At 42.3% G+C, this 16788-nt stretch overlaps 1 protein-coding gene across 2 annotated transcripts in view; it reads right to left on the reverse strand.

The window, feature by feature from the left end:
- SBNO1 (strawberry notch homolog 1) overlaps positions 1-9481 on the reverse strand; it is a 43881-nt gene extending 34400 nt beyond the window's left edge. For both annotated transcript variants that reach the window (XM_019734050.3, XM_019734049.3), the window contains exons 1-3: positions 8965-9481; positions 1343-1474; positions 716-820 (exon numbers count right to left, since the gene is read on the reverse strand). In XM_019734050.3, coding sequence (XP_019589609.2) covers positions 716-820; positions 1343-1474 — 237 coding nt within the window. In that variant the 5' untranslated portion in view covers positions 8965-9481. The remainder of the gene's footprint in view (positions 1-715; positions 821-1342; positions 1475-8964) is intronic.
- Positions 9482-16788: the final 7307 nt, after the last annotated feature.

Raw genomic sequence — 16788 nt, forward strand, 5'->3', positions numbered from 1 at the left:
TGATCGTGTAGGTGCTACCTTTGAGCCTAAAACAAAGCTACACAGCATTTTTAATGCTGGAAAAAATGCAAAAAAGTCAAGATTTGAGGATAACAATATGACCGTGACTAAAGTATAACTGCGATACTTTTATAAATTTAAGTATATTTCTACTACCTTTCTTCCATGAGCTTTTTTATTTCGCCATGACTCTTGTAACAAGAATCTTCTAGATACTATTTATCACCTTTAAATAAAACTCTCAACAATAATTTGTGACAAGTTATCAAATTTTAACCAGTTTGTCCAATAATGTTTATACCACTAGGCTTAAGTTCATAATTGCTATGTTTTAAAGTAAGGTCAGAGGAACTCCATATTTAAAGCACAATTATAATCACATAAAAATTATATATACCAATGGACAAAAGCCGAAATAAATAAGTAAAAATGAAAAGTGTTGTGGATAATGTATAGTTCCATCTTTACTTCATGAATTTCTTTATTATTTGCCATAAAGAAAATAAATTTCGGTTTTAGCCAATTTATCTTTTGACCAATATAACTACCATAAGAATGAAACAAATGGGTTTTACAAAGTAGGAGGTGAGGGTAGACTATTGGGAAAGAAGTAGCAAAAGCAGAACTAGGAGATAAAACTGTTTCACATCAAGTTACTTTCTTACTACAATCCTCAACTATTTTAGTAATAATGCCAACTCTAAGTAATTCTTACCCTAACATTTAATAGTGCTGGAGTAGGTACCGTCTCTGGTTCATGTTTAACAGGAACTGCTGCTTCAGTCTCCAAACCTAGTTCTAATGTACTAAGTGGCACAGACTGTTGAGAAAAAATATAGAAAAAGAAATAAAGAATGACAGCAATGAATTCCGTTTCAAGAACAAGAGATGTATTTATTTAAAAAAAAAAAAAAAAAAAAAGTAAAGCTTTACATTAACGGAATGTAAAATCAGTGGTACCAAGTATATATAAAGTAACAATCTTTACAGGCATAACATTTTCACAAAAACTACACTACCACCAGAATCTTATTTTTGCCTTTAGATAATGTGTATAGTGAAACCTCAGAAAAATGTTACTACAAAGTACAAAGACAACTATTAGGGCAATAAACTGTCTCCCGCAAGACTCTATAAACAATTGGTTTCTTACTTATACCAAAGCAAAAAATGTCTTGATTTTCATTGCAAATGTTTTTCCACATCATGAATTGAAGACTCGACATAAAAATAATATTCACATGCATATTTAAAATTAAGGCTTAATAATACCTACTTTTATAAGTAGAAATTAAAATTAAGAAAAAGCCTCCTTTTTACAGAAGCCTTGGAAGACTCTTACCTGGTGAACTGAAGCAGTGGGTGTTGGAGTTGCAAGCCCCGCATCTCCACCATCGATATCAAAGAGGTCATTTGGACTAATTCCGCTCTCACTCAAAGCAGCAAGCAGTAAATCTTGCCCTGGCTCCACCATCTTTAGAACAAAGTATTAAATATTAGCATAAAAAACTTACAATGACAAATAACTCTCTCCTAAATATAAAGCAACATTTTCACCCAGATCCATTCATTAGTTATGAAGAATCTGCTAGATGTCAGGCAAAAAGGAGGAACCGTCTCTGATCCCCAAAAGTCCACATTAATGCAGAAACGGCAGCGAAGCATGTAACTCACACCAAGATTCCGGTCTACAAAATGCTGTGGGAACACAGGATGCACTGCACTTCGCCAAGGCAGAAAAGTTACAAAGATGCCAGTGGACCTGAGTCTCAAGGAAGGAGTCACCAGGTTGACAAGGATCTTCTGGACAGTGTATTCAAGTTCATGGAGGCGTGAAAGACACTGGCACCCTCTCCACCCAGCAGCAGGGAGACTTCTTAAGAAACTGTTACAGCATACCAGGAGAGAGAGGTGCTACAACAGCGAGGTGTAAAGAGAAAGAAGGAATAATGGATTCCAAGATATTTAGGAAGGAGACTTCGTAAGACCAGGTTTAAATAAAAGCTCAAAGCAGAAGGGAAACTATGAAACACACACACAGAAAAGCATGAGTTGATGGATAATTTAGAGTTAAGCCAAAAGAAAGTAAACAGAAGTTGAGCCCAGAAAACCTAAATGATGAGTTATGTGGACTTGGGGGGGAAATGCCTACTTAGCAGTAAGCAAATACATTTTAGGTTGGGGTTTCCTAACTGTACTCTTAGGAGCCAGATCAGAGTATTCTGCCATCAAAATGGAGCAAAAGCTTAACAGAGCTTTCTCAATTTAAACTTTCTCATTAACTTATCTGAAATAACCAATTTATATATACAAACATACTTATGGGAAACCTCTGCTTGTTTTTCTCAAAAAACTAATTTTATGTTACATAATACACTAATTTTCAGTTAGTCCATTTGTTCTCGGGCTACGCGACAGAATTAAATGTCAGTGTTTCATTATGTCCTACAAAAAGAAAGGTGTGAGCCGAGAATGCCACGACCGTGACTTCCAACACACATCTACTGGTTTAGATTAAAGCAAGATATTTAACAAGAACCCTCGACTCGGTAGGTCTATGTCACACAAGCTTGTGTATCATTTAGAAAAAAGTTTTAACAGAAACATGAGTTTAAGTTAGAAAATCACAGATATCCAGAAATGAAACTAAGAGCAGACCTACTATTTAAAGGATGGGAGGAAAGACAGACAGCACAAAGGAGATTTCCCCAAATTTTTTCAGAAAAAGGAAAAGAAGTCTAAGAAAGAAAACATTTTGAGCAGGAAGGAGGAAGGGAATGGAATTGATAGTGACTGATTATCTTTTTACGAGCCTGACATAGTATTAGGTCTTCGTATACATCATAAGCTCACAACAACCCTAAGCAAGACAGGTATTATAATTTTAGAGATGAAACTGCAGCTCAGAAAGCTTAAATTACCTGCCCAAGGTCACTCACCCAGATCTAGATTGTTCAAACTCCCAAAGCCCATGCATTCTTTCCAATGAGTAGATCAATTAAGTGTTGGTAACCTTGAAATTTCAATACTTAAAATTGGAAGGGGGATGGAATATTAGACAGCAAGATGACAATAGTATGAAGGAAATGAATGCCAGAGACAAACAGGAGAAATGTCCAACATGGATTTACAATAAAGAGGATGCATTTTTTCTAATATAGACATAGTTGACCATACTTTACAAACCATCCTAGTACACAGTACAAATATGTACCAAGAGAGTTAAACCAGTGTTTTAAAAACACCTTAACCCATAAAATACTTCATTAGGACCAATGACCTGTGGGAATAGGAGGTCTTGCCCACTTGCTGTGGGCTAACCTTGACCTAAATTATTAATAATAGAACTTAAGACTATCAAAATGTCATCTTTTAAAATATTGGAAATAATGATTTATTTACATTTGAAAAAAAAGTACACTGTTTGAAATCAGTGACTCCTAAAGCTACAGACCACCTAACCCTTGGAGGGCCTGAGACCATGAATCAATCCATCAGATATGTGTGTACCAAGCCCTGTCTAATTATACTCAAAAGTCCAGAAGAGTCATTAACTCATGAAATTAAAAAAAAAAAAAAAAAAATCACTGAAAAATGTTAGCGAATTCATGAGAGCTTTTTGAAATATACTTTTTGCAAATATATGGTGATGGAAAGAGAACTGACTCTGCGTGGTATATAGATGTGATACATAGATGATGTATTACAATGTGATTTATAGACGATGTGTAACAGAATTGTACACTTGAAACCTATGTAACTTTACTAACCATTGTCACCCCAATAAACTTTAACTTGAAAGAAAGAAAGAAAGAAAGAAAGAAAGAAAGAAAGAAAGAAAGAAATATACTTTCTGAATCATGAGCATTAAAATTACAAAAATATTACCGTGGAAGGGAGGAAGTTGGGGGAGAAACTTGGTGTTCATACAAGAAATGATGGTAAGTTATAAATAACACTATCAGTGACCTACTCAAAATTCATTCATAGGAATCACAACTTGCGACCGCTGATCTGAGTAGTGACTTAGTAGTGACAATGTCTGTAAGACATTATCTTTTATAAGCTATTAAAGAGAAAGATTTTTTAATTTTATATACATTTTACACACAAACAAAATCTAGGGATACTTTCTTTTAGCCAATTGGGCACAAATTCTCTACTTGCACTTTTTTTTTTTTTGCAGTGAGAAGGGGGAAAAGATAGAGAGGAAACGTCTGTGTCATTCTCTAACTCCATCAGGTAAAAACCCTGACTATTTAATCATGTTCATTCTGAAACTACTACAGCCTCACATAATTTCAGTGCTCTGAAGTGACAGTCCTTAAAAGGTTATATTATCTAATCTTCTCCTCACTTTACAAATAAGTAGGATTTATTCCTGAGAGGGAAAACAACATTTTCACTTTGAACCCACCAAGCACAATATAAATGCAAATACTGTTAGGTGTAAGAGAACTGTGTTACAGTGTGTCTACAAAGGATTTCATAGACTTCAGATGACACTACCAGTGACCTACTCAAAATTCATTCAATCTAACAAACCCAAAAGTTACTAACAGCAGAGTTGATTCCATCTCAAACAATGGACAACAAAATGGCTCCATTTTTATTACGAACACATTTGAAAAATATCACCTATTTAAAAATAGTACACTATGAAAGCGACGATGATAAATAAAAAACAAGGACACAGTAGTAGAGAGAAACTAAGAGCCATCCTTGGCAGGAAGAGAATCCTGAGAAACAATAGCCAATCAGAAGAATGAAAGGATCCAGTTCCCACTGAGAATATCTACACTGAAACCTACCGAGGAGGACAAGGTTCCCCTTGTTGAGACCTAAAACAGGTCTTTATAGCTCTGGGCACATGCAAGGGATGGCTTCACAGTGGTGGCAGCATACCACACAGGCTGAGAAGACTCTGAGAAGACTAGAGGCAAGCAGAATACCTGGGTTCAAATATTGGCTACATCACCCACTAGCAGTATAACATGATCAAGTAGTAAGTTCTATGACTCAGTTTCCTCCTCTTCATATGGGAATAAAAACAGAACCTACCTCATAGGATTGCTGTATTACTTGAAATAAATGTTAGTTACTATCATTTTGATAAACATTAGTATCATGTCCAAAAAATGTTTTCTTCCATATCACTGATGCAACTTTGTATCACAGAATACAAACTATTTGGTAGCAATCTATCCAATAATTAACTTCCAAATAAGTTCTATAAAACACTAGTGCCCTTTTATTTTTTCCCCTTCTCCCCCCCTCCACATTCCGGTTCAAGCCGTTGTCCCTCAGTCTAGCTGTGTAGGACACAGCTCCCTGGCCCATGCTGGTATTATGAGCCTCGCGCTCCCCCAGCTGAGGCAGTGGGACAACAGCTCACAGCAGCTCTCGCTGCCTGCCGGCTGCTCACGAGGGCTGCCGGCCGCTCACACTGGCTGCTGGCCACTCACGCTGGCCACCGGCAGCTTCTGGTAGCACACGGTAGCCCACCAGCACGCGGCTGCTCAGGGCAGCCCAGCTCCAGGGAGAGCCGTTGTTCACAGTTTTAGCTGTAGAAGGCGCAGCTCACCGGCCCATGTGGGAATCGAACCAACGACCTCAACGGTAGGAGCACGGCGCTCCAACCACCTGAGCCACCAGGCCCAGCCCGACTAGTTCCCTTTTTTACCTAAAAGTGTCACACATCCAGTTTGTCTAGTTAATCCGTTAGTGTGTCTCAAGGAAACTGGTAGACATCTTTAAACGTGCACAGAAAATACCACTTAGCAAGTATTTTGCCAGAACTTAGTAACAAAAGTTTTTTTCTTGTTACTCAATAATGATAAACATGTCTGATTTTTGACTCAGCTTCAACTTTGCTTTCATGCAGCCCAGATGTGATGACTGACATACAATTTAAGAATCTGAAGGATAATGATCCACTTAGAATTTAGCTGATATAGTCAGTCCATCAACAAGTATTTATTAAGTGTCTAATGAGTGCTGGTTCCTGAAGAACAGAAGAGAAAGGTCGGTACAAAGTTCCTTGCAGAGGGTTTTCTTTACCTAAAAGGATATAATCTGTATTTTTTTTTCATTAGTTTCAGGTGTAACCTGTACAGGGAGCAACTGCTCAGTGAAGTGCCCCTCCTCCTCTCATTCAAAACCTATAGGAAGAATGGATACACAAAGGAATATGCAGATTACAAAGTTTCAAAAATGCCTTACAAAAGAAACACAGGAAAGAATCAGTGGGGGAAATGAACAAATTTTCTTGAACACTACATCAAATTCACATGGCTAGTCTTGAGATTTAGTATATGGTTGGACTTTTTTCTCCTTTAACCCTCAAGACAGCCCATGAATGAATGCTACCCATTACCCCCTAATCACAGATGAGAAACTGAGGCTTAGAGAGTGTTAATAAGGTAACAACAAAGCCAGGATGGAGCAAAATTACAAACCCAGGAGGTCTGACACCACCACATTCCTCCAAGATTCTGTACTCTTAACCCTGTATCAGTAGTTTTCAAACTGCTGACCACAACACAGTGAGTTGTCAAATCAATTTAGTCCACCATGACCAGTAGTTTTAAATATTTCAGTACAGAACAGAAAATTAGTGCGCAGGCATGTAGAGGATCAACATTTCACGAAATGAGTTTTTCAGTTTTATGTGAATATATGTACTAGATCACAACGTAAAACGTGTTTCTTACTGTGAGATGCACTAATAAGGCTTGACAATGCTGTGCTATACACTGCCACCAAAAAATAAATAAGCAAGTTAATTTGATGGGTTTTGTACCACCTTATTCATAAAATACTTTCTGTTCTTAAAGAGCCTATCTTTACCATCTACAATTTCAGTGATATCCCAAGGTGGACATTAATACTTAGTAAATTTAACCACATCAAAGTGAATGTCGATTAGCATTAAAAACAAAGAGCACTGCAAAAACTTTAGGATTACATCGTTTTGGTTATTAATCGGCTATTTAATGTGAAAGCAATTCCTCTCAGGAAGTATCTTTACATCAACTTTAGGCAGGCAAAGCGTGGGAACCCACAGAGCCTCACAAAAAGGTCACAAGGTAGGACCAGACCTTGGATCTGAGTGTTCTCATCCTTCACAGGTGGCAGGACTCGAAAGCTCAACTTGGAGATTAAGAAATGCCAAAATGTATCTGTAGCTCAAATCTTTGAGGCACATGATTTTAAAAAGCATGAAAAAAATCTCCACATACCGCCCATTTTTAAATGGTAATCTCAGCAAAGCCCTTATAATACGCATTCAATAAACGAATGAATAAATGAATGAACAAACTGTAAGCCACTAAGCCTCCTCTTTTAACACCAGAAACTGAAGTAAAATACATTTAAAATTCTGAAGAGAATTGTGTGGGAATACAGTTAGATCGGAAGATAAAACACACAAGGCAAAGAAAACGGTAAAGATGCCCTCTCTGATAAGGTCAATTTTGAAAACTTCTTCAAACGTGAAAATAAAATGCTCCCTTGCTTGCAAAATTAATGTCCCACTCAAGGAACCAGCAGCAAATCCTGCATTTTATCCTAGAAATGCTGTCAAAACTATCATTCATGCAATGGTGATGGTTTCCCCAACAGCTTACGAAAATCAGTTCTGATAACTGGGGGAAAATGGAATCGGTCTGCACTGTGAGCTGGTTTAAGCGTCTGCAGGTTTAAGTCTATCTGCACCGGGCAACTGGTTCTGACAGCGTCCTGGACCCTCCTGGCCGACTCCGGAAAAGCCCCACTCCGTCTCTAATTCGGACTGTCTAGCGAATATGAAACATAAACTGCTAATAATCAACTTTCAAAGGTCAAAGGGGACCCAGTTTTTAACCTTCCCTCATCAACACGTGTTCAGTACAAACTTCCGGGTGCGGTTACAATTGGCTGCGCAATTCAATGGATAAAAACGTTGCTTTATTTCACTCATTTTCTCGTCCGTTCTTTTCCCACGTTTCTCAACCAGCGACTCCCCAAAACAAAAGCCTCCCACAGTACACGGAGCACGCACATAAAAAGAGCTTCTCTGCGCGAGGATCAAGTTAGTGGTCCGCAAACATTAACCAAACAGCAGCACAAAGCCGGGCTGGAAAGGGGAGGAGCTGGATGGCAGGGTCAGGAAAGAAACAATCACAAGGACTCAGGAACATCCAAATCTGCTCCGCGGTTAGACTGACCCCAAGCCACTTCTGGGAAACCACCAGCTACAGCGCATTGGGGAACTTTAGAGACTAGTTACGCCAAACACTTGCAAAGTAAGCAAATCCCTCACCACCCCGCGCCTCCACCTAGATGCTTAAGGTCTGGGAGGCGAGCGAGCTCGCTGGTGGCAAAATTCATCTCCTCGCCGGGTGAGGCGTGAAGGCGGCCCCCACGTGTCCCTCGTGCCTCTCCCACCGCCCCGAGAGCGAGGTAACCGGGAGCTGCAGGTGCGGGGTCCCCCTCTGGGGCGACCCTGTCGCCTCCTGCACTCGCTCTAAACCGGCGGCAATGCCCCGGCAGGAGGACTTTTGAAGGATCGTGGAGCTCACTTTCCTGCGCGTCCCATACCTCGCAGCGCAGGGGTCGAGCGGGGAAAACCGGGAGGGCGACCGAAGCGGCGCCGGCGTCCGCAGCCCCTGCCTCCCCGCCCAAAGGGGGTGCCTCCTGCCGGGGACAGCGGAGCCCCCGGGGCCCGAGAGTCCCACGCGCGGCGACCGCAGGGCCCGGCGCTGACGGGCGGAGGAAGCGAGCACTCCGGAGCCAGCGCCGAGACCATGCCCCCGAGCGCCCCGGGTCGCGCAGCTGAGGGGGCGGCCAGGGAGGCCCCAGACCCGGGTGAGGTGGCGGCCCCCCCCCAGCCCGGCCCCACACGGCCCCGTAAGGAGGGTGGGAGTGGGAGGCTGTCCGGGAGGGCGAGTGTGGAAGCAGAAGAGGGCTGAGGTAAAGACTTACTTTCCCCGCGGGATGCGACGCCGGAACAGCTTCTCCCGGGCGGCGAGAGCTTGAAGAACCAGAGGAGACCGGAGCGGAGGCGGCGGTGGTGGCGGCGGCAGCGGCAGCGGCGTCCGGCTCTGCCTACCTACCCGCCGCCATCTTGACGCCCCTCCCCCCAGCCCCCCCGCCCTGCCAGGAGGGGAGGGGGTGGGGCGACGGATGAGGCGCCGCGCGCCACGCTCCCCACATGACTTCCTCCCTCCCCCACCTCGCCGCCCAGCGCCCCTCTCCGCCCCGCCTCCCTCCTAGGTGAAAGAAGATGATTTACCCCCCCCCATCTTGACCGCCCCCTGCCTTCGCCGCCAAGCACGGACTCCGCCGGCTCCCGCCGACCCGGTACCAGTGGTTGGATCCGAGGGAATTCCGGAACCCAAACGGTCCATTACCGCGGCTCCGGGGTGGGCGAGGGGTGAGGGGGCCGGGTTTCCGAGAAGGGGGAGGGGGAAAGCGAAGGCCGCTTAGGAGAGTCACGTGTCTACTGCTTCCGCCGGCGTTCGGAAGACCTCGCGAGAATTCCGTTCCTCCTCCCTTTCTCCCCTGCTGTCTGTCGGGAAGAAGGTCGGAGCTCTGGGTCCACGAGCAGGTCAGCGGGTGGGCCGGGCGCATGCGTCCCACACCTGCTTTCAAAGTCGGACTAGGAGGGGCCCGAAGCTATTTTCGAAACCCTTTTGGTGCGTGGTTTTGGTCCAGGAAGTTTACCTAGTGGCTTCTCTGTCACTTTGAAAAGCTTTTCGTTACCTAGTCAATCCTAGAAAAAAATGTTTGCGTATGCATTGCTTGTTATGCTTGCTCAAAGCACTTTATTCAATATGAAACTACAAGTAATTCGGCAGGTCCACTGCCTTTTATCCTAAGGAGTGTGAGCACAAGTCAGCTCCACGTCTTTTTTGCTCTCACACACCCGGTAACCTGAACAAAACTATTGCTCTCAATTAATGATTGCTGCACAATAGGTCTGTCACTACCACCTCTCACTTACAATAATAATTTATTATACGAACTAACACAGAATAAGCAAATTAACTTCTTGGTAACCCTTTTGTAAAGTCATCCTGAGAATGCTGTTTGACTGTTGCTTAGGAAATAGGCACGCCTGGTTGATTCTTGCCCCCTACTGGCGGCGCATCGTTGGAACGCTTGGAGGTTTAAGTGTCAGCTTTTCAAAAGGAACTATGGGGACGGGGAGAGGGGGAAAAAATAGTCACGGCAAGAATAATGAATCTTCCAACCTCGCGTTTATATACGTAGATATGTATTATATATGTATACATATAAATATTTTAAATTGCCGACTAATCACTTTGCTAATAACTTCCATTATTTAATCCTTACAAAAACTATAAAAGTAAAAATTCCTTAAGAACAAGGCCCTCGTCTGGCTTGTTAACTGCTATCCACTAGACTCGTTTATGGTCTAGTGTAGGTGACAGCAAACAATTACAAATCTGTCACGTTATGAAACGAGAAACAAATATGGAAGAATGCAGCAAAGAGGCCTAAGACATTGTAGTTAGTGCATGAGTGCCTTCAGAGCTTGGTTGGAACAGTTCAGTTTCAAAGTGGCCCCCACATTCTAGTTGCAAACTAGGACTGGATGAGTACTAGATTCTGAAAGTGGAGGTCTGATCTAGAAACACCCACTCTTTGAGGTGCTTTCCAGGCATCCAAGCCAGATCCTTCCTGCCATCTCTGCATAAACTCTTAAGTAAAAGATGGTGTTTCAGTGGACGTTTATAACTGCACATATGCACACAAATTCTATGCACCAGCTTATTCATTGCAGCATTGTTTATAGAAGCAAAATATGGGAAACAACCTAAATGTCTTTGAAGAAAGGACTGGTTAAACTATGGTACTTTCCTACAGTGAAACAGTTGTTCAGAAGAATGAAGCACCTCTCTGTGAAAGTATATAATCTGTTTTGCTTGCGTGTACACATTGAGCATCTCGGAATGACAACCCAAGTAGCACTGGTGTCAGGGGATGGGAACTGAGATACTGAGGGTCAGAGGCAGGAGGAAGACTTATTCCGTGCACCCACAACAGGGATGCTACTGGAAGCAGGTGGTTCAGAAAATTCCCATTCAGGCGTGGTATTGACCTTCCCTTGGCCATTTATACTACACTTCTCACTCCACTGGACAAATACTTATTGAGTCCTTACTTTGTGCCAGCTACTATGTTAGAGGTTAGGGACACAAGTTTAAGAAAAACAGATCCAGGGGGAGGCAGGACATGGTCCCTCCTGTTGAGATTAATGACCTTATGATCTAATGGGTATTAATCAAAAAATTACACAAAATGTAAACCTGTAATTGACAATGCTACAAAGAAGCTAAGAGAACCTATTATAAAGGAATTTGACCTCATTTGGGAAGTCAAAGAAGGCTTCCTTGAGAAAGTGATAACTGAGCTGAGATTTGAAAACTAGTTGTTAACTAGGCAAAGAGAAGAGGGAACTGCATTTCTGGAAGAGGAAACAAAACGTGCAAATGTCCTGAAATAGGTGGGAGCAAAGCAAGGACCAAGGACAGTAACAAGGCAAGTGCATCAGTTATTAAGACGCTGTCTGTCAGCTCCAACCCTAAGGTTCTGTACTCTGCTTCGTGATGCACTGCAAAACTACGTGTCTGCTTTGCTTTGCCAGCTGTTTCAGTGGCAGACTCTGCAACAGGAAGTGCTAGAGGGAGCCTGCAAGGCTGGAGAAAGAAAAAGTTTCCCATGAGCTTCATTCCAGCGACACTTCACCCTGGTATCTGCATTTCCTTCCCAGAGCAGCAGCGATACCCAGTTTGCAGTTTTTCAAAACGGAATTGTAGCCTTATCACACCAAACTCTCTTCCCAGACACGAGGACCAGCAAGAGCCTCCACAGGGTCACCCTCTAAGCTGAGCCACAGTAGCACCAGCTGAGCAGAGCCCCCTCCTTGGAGTTTGGGTTTCATTAACATGGGACCCCTCTTCTCATTTCTAAGTTTAAATTACGGCAATCTCTCCCTTCTGTCCCGTTTGTGTATTTTACCGCATATGGCCCTTGGTGAAAAACGTTGAAAAAAGTTTGGACACCCCTGCCTTGGCGTAGTGAGAGTTGCTTCCTGCAGTTGCTACTTTTTTGATGCCTTAGTTCTCTATTTACCCTTAACCCGTTTATACCTAGTTAACAACTTATACTAAATTATCTCCATTAATGACTAGTGTAGTTTCTGATTCCTGTCTGACCCTCGATTGATAATAGCAAGTCAAAAGTAGTTACCAGTAGGATTGCAAAAATAACGAAGGCCAATCTCAAAGAGCCTTTTATAGTTGAGTTTGGGCTTTAGTCTATAGGCTGCAGGGAACTCAGAAGCCTGTTATGCAGAGAATTGCCATGTCTGCGTGAGCATTCCTCAGGGATCATTCTGGAAGCAGTTTAGCAGATGGGTCAAAGAACTGGGCTGCAGGTATGAAGACAGACAGGTTGAGAGAGAAGATAAGAACAGAATCTGAACTAGAGCAAAGTTGTTGAGCAATAGAAGAGGGAAATACTTAGATTCAAGAAATATTTAGGAGGTCAAGCCAGTATGCCATAGTGGCTGGTTGGATAGGAGTGGTGGGAGAGAGTAGAGGATTACGCCTCAGTTTCTGGCTTGAGTACCTAGGTGAGTGATGGTGCCATTAGATGAAACTATGACCTCAGGAAGACAAACAGGTCTGAAGCGGAAGATAATGCCTTTGGCTTTAGATCTGGAGAATGTTTACTTATCTATTACTATGTAACAAACGACCCTCAACTGCAATGACAACACAACAACCATTTTGTATTTCTCAAGATGCTGCAAGCTGAGCTCTGCTCTTCTGTTGGTTTTGTTAATTGTCACTTGTGTGGCTCTAACCAGCTGATGGGTCAGCTGTGGGCTGGTCTCAGCTGGGATGCTAGGACAGCTGTGTTTCTTTCTCTCCATGTGGTCTCTCCAGCGGCCTCTCCTTGGTTCTTGCATGGTAGTTCAGGGCTCCGAAGAACATGAAAGCAGAAGCTTCCAGCCTTTCTTAAATCTTTGGCTTGCAACTGACACGGTGATGTTTCCACCACATTCTATCCATTAACAAGGCTACACAGGACTCAGGGAAAGGCAACACAAAGGTATTAATAATGGGAGATGGTCATTGGAGGCCATCGAGATAAGTCTATCCTAAGGAATTTTGAGGGACCTATGGGACATGCAAGTAGAGATTGCTAGCAAGCAGTTAGAGTTTACAGCTTGGGGATCCAGATGGGGATTAAACAAGAGAGGATAAAACTACTAGGAGAGAAGAGCAGGGCCCAAGGGCAGAGCCCTGAGGTTCTTTATCTAAGAGGTGAGCACTCAGCGAGCCTCAGAAAGGTCAATGAGAGAGGTCAAAGCAGAAGCAGGGAGAGATCACGGACGCTAAGGCAGTCGAGTTTCATGGTGTGAGTGGTCAGCAATATCTAATGCAGCAGAGAGCACCAGAATATGGCTGAAGCAGCTATTAGATTTTTCAAGATGGCAGACATGGTGGACAGAGTTTTTTGTGGGTTCTTTTTTAAGATTCTATTTGTTTAGAGCAGTTTTAGAATCACATCAAAATTGAGGGGAAGGTAGAGAGGTTTCCCATATCCCTCCAGCCCCTGCACATGCATGCCTCCCCAATTAGCAACATCCCACACCAAAATGGGACATTTGTTACAGCTGATGAACCTGTATTGACCCATCATTATCACCGAAGTCCATAGTTTACGCTAGGGTTCTTGGTGCTGCTGTACATTCTCTGGGTTTGGACAAACATATAATGACATACATCTATTATTACAATATCATTCAGAGTATTTTCACTGCTCTAAAAAAAAAATCTATGCTCCAGAAGAATGGTTGTTCTTGACTGCCCAGAGCCCATCTCTCTTTCTTTAGATAACAGCACCTTAATTTCACCCTTCTCCAAGTCCATGTGGCTGGGAGAATGCTGACCATCTCCTATCCACATCACTCCAGACGAGCATGTGACCAAGTCTGGCCAATTGGAATACAGGATTCACTGCCAGGCCCCATTGATAGATTTAGTGCCAAGGCAATTCCACATATTTGTATTAAAAATAGTAGGAAAAAGACACTCCCTTGCCACTGGTGTTGCTAAGACAGCATTGGGAAGTGGGGGCCATGTGGAGTGGGAGACCAGTCTGTGAGTCCAGCCTAGAGAACAGCGAGGCAAAGACATCGACGGAGAAAAAGAGGGAGAAATAGTCCTGACGACATCCTTTGGGTCCCTGGATCCCGTTGTGCCTGAAGCTACTCCTACTTCTCCATTATGAGACACAATAAACTCCCTTCTTTCCTTGAACCAGGTTAAGCTGGGTTTCCATCGTTTGCAATCCAAAACCATCTTGACCAACACAGATGTTGATTAAAATGCAACGTTGAAAGGTACAACTGTATATTTAAACTAATTTTAAAGTTTTTTTAAAAAATAGCTATTATTATTTTTTTAATTGGGGAAGGTGAACAGGTCTTTATTGGGGAACAGTGTGTACTTCCAGAACTTTTTTCTAAGTCAAGTTGTTGTCCCTTCAATCTTAGTTGTGGAGGGCGCAGCTCAGCTCCAGGTCCAGTTGCCGTTTTCTAGTTGCAGGGGGCGCAGCCCACCATCCCTTGTGGGAGTCAAACCGGCAGCCCTGTGATCGAGAGGACGCTCCAACCAACTGAGCCATCCGGGAGCTCAGCGGCAGCTCAGCTCAAGGTGCCGTGTTCAATTTTTAGTTGCAGGGGGCAGAGCCCACCATCCCTTGCGGGTCTCGAGGAGTTGAACCGGCAGCCTTGTGGTTGAGAGCCCACTGGCCCATGTGGGGATCAGACTGGCAGCCCTAGGAGTTAGGAGCACGGAGCTCCCACCGTCTGTGCCACTGGGCCGGCCCTAAAGTTTTTTTTTTTAATTGGCCTAATTATCAAACTTTTTGAGTATGGGCTGATAGGGATTCAAACTGTTTGAAGAAAGTAGGGACATTTTAAATCCACATGGAGTTTTTAGGAAAGGGAAAAAGTAGAAGGAAAACAGAAAGAAAAATAAAGGCAAGGGCTTAGGACACAGGCCCTCAGGCATCACAAGTAACAAGGGTTGAGTTTCTTGCCTTGAAACATCTTGGATATCCAAGAACTATCACCTGTTTCTTAATATGCATTTCCAGAATGTTCTGTTAACTTTTCAAACTCACAAAGTGTTTGCGGGCATACCTCTTCGGCTCATTACTATAACCCTATCTCTACCTTCTTTAAGGTGTTATGGTGGTGAATGAGTGGAATAGTTCTGGAGCTGGGCTTTTGAGTTAGGGACGAGAAGAGTTTCTTGACATTTTCATCCTATGAATGTATTAACTTAAAAAAAATACTTCTTTATGGTTTCTATGGACACCCTCCTATTCATTTTTGTAGACTTTCCCTTAAAAGCACCACACTTAAGATAGCTAAATTATTTTTTAAAACAAACAAACAAAAAAACTGTTATGGGTTGTATTGTGTCCCCCACAAATTCATGTGTTGCAGTCCTAACCCCCGGGCCTTCAGAATGTCACCTTATTTTGGAGATAGGGTCTTTACGGAGCTCATCAAGTTAAAATGAGGTCATTAGGGTGGGCCCTAATCCAACATGACTGTATCTTTGTAAAAGGGAAATTGGAGGCAAATAGACAGGTAGAACACCACGTGAAGGTGAAGGAAGAGGTCAAGGTGATGCTTCTACAAGCCAAGGAACATCAAAATTGTCAGCATACCATCGGAAGCTACGGGAGAGGCATAGAACAGCGTCCTCCCAGCCGCAGGTGGAACCAGCCCTGCCGATACATTGGTTTTGGTCTTCTAGCCTCTAGAACATTTGTGTTATTTAAGCCACTCAGTTTGCGGTGCTTTGTTACAGTTGCCCTAGCAAACTAATACAACCACTAAGAACATCTCTCAGAAACAAAATGATGTTCATTCATCTTTTCCAACTCACAAATTAAAGGTCTAGCCAAAAACACAAAAAGCCCACACAGAAAAAAAGAAAAATCACATTCTAATTTGAACAGCTTGAGCTTTGCTGCTAAACCGTCTTTAAACTGACTTTGAAAACCAACAAAAAAACTATCCTTGCTCATCAAGTTATACATTTTCAACGTGCTTTTTCAATAAAATGATAATTTTTAAAACATGAAGGAATCCCCAATCAGTTGAAAAATTAGTTTATAAATCCTTTTTTTAAAGGGAGACTATGGGGAGAAAATAAGCTACACCCATTTAACAGATGAGAAAAAGGCTCAGCAAGCAAATAACCACTGGCTCTGTATCATCTGATGCCAAATTTTACACTCTAGGTACCATTCTTGTGTTCATTCTTCCACTTTCAATAACAAGGAGCCTGACCATAGAAACCTCTGTTGAAAAGCTACTTAATAGACAAATTTTGGTCTCCCTCTGAGGACACCAAAGAAAAGAATGGGAAGTATTAACAACTCCAAATCACAGCAATTCACTGAGATGCAAGTTTGTAACTTTATTTATTGCTAAATGGCTACCATTTCAAATTCCTGTATCTTCATATGCTTTATATTGATTCTCTCATTTAATTATAACAAGCCTATGAGGTAGAGAGTATTTTTTTACTCTCACATATTTGAGTTCCAAATATATTACATATATTGGGTATATATATATATATATATATATATATATATATATATATATATGCATATATATGTGTATATATATATATATGCATATATATGTGTATATATATGTATAGATACACACACACATACATA

This window comes from Rhinolophus sinicus, chromosome 9, assembly GCF_057876585.1.
Source record: "Rhinolophus sinicus isolate RSI-liver-muscle chromosome 9, RSI-T2T, whole genome shotgun sequence".
Taxonomy (NCBI): Eukaryota; Metazoa; Chordata; class Mammalia; order Chiroptera; family Rhinolophidae; genus Rhinolophus; species Rhinolophus sinicus.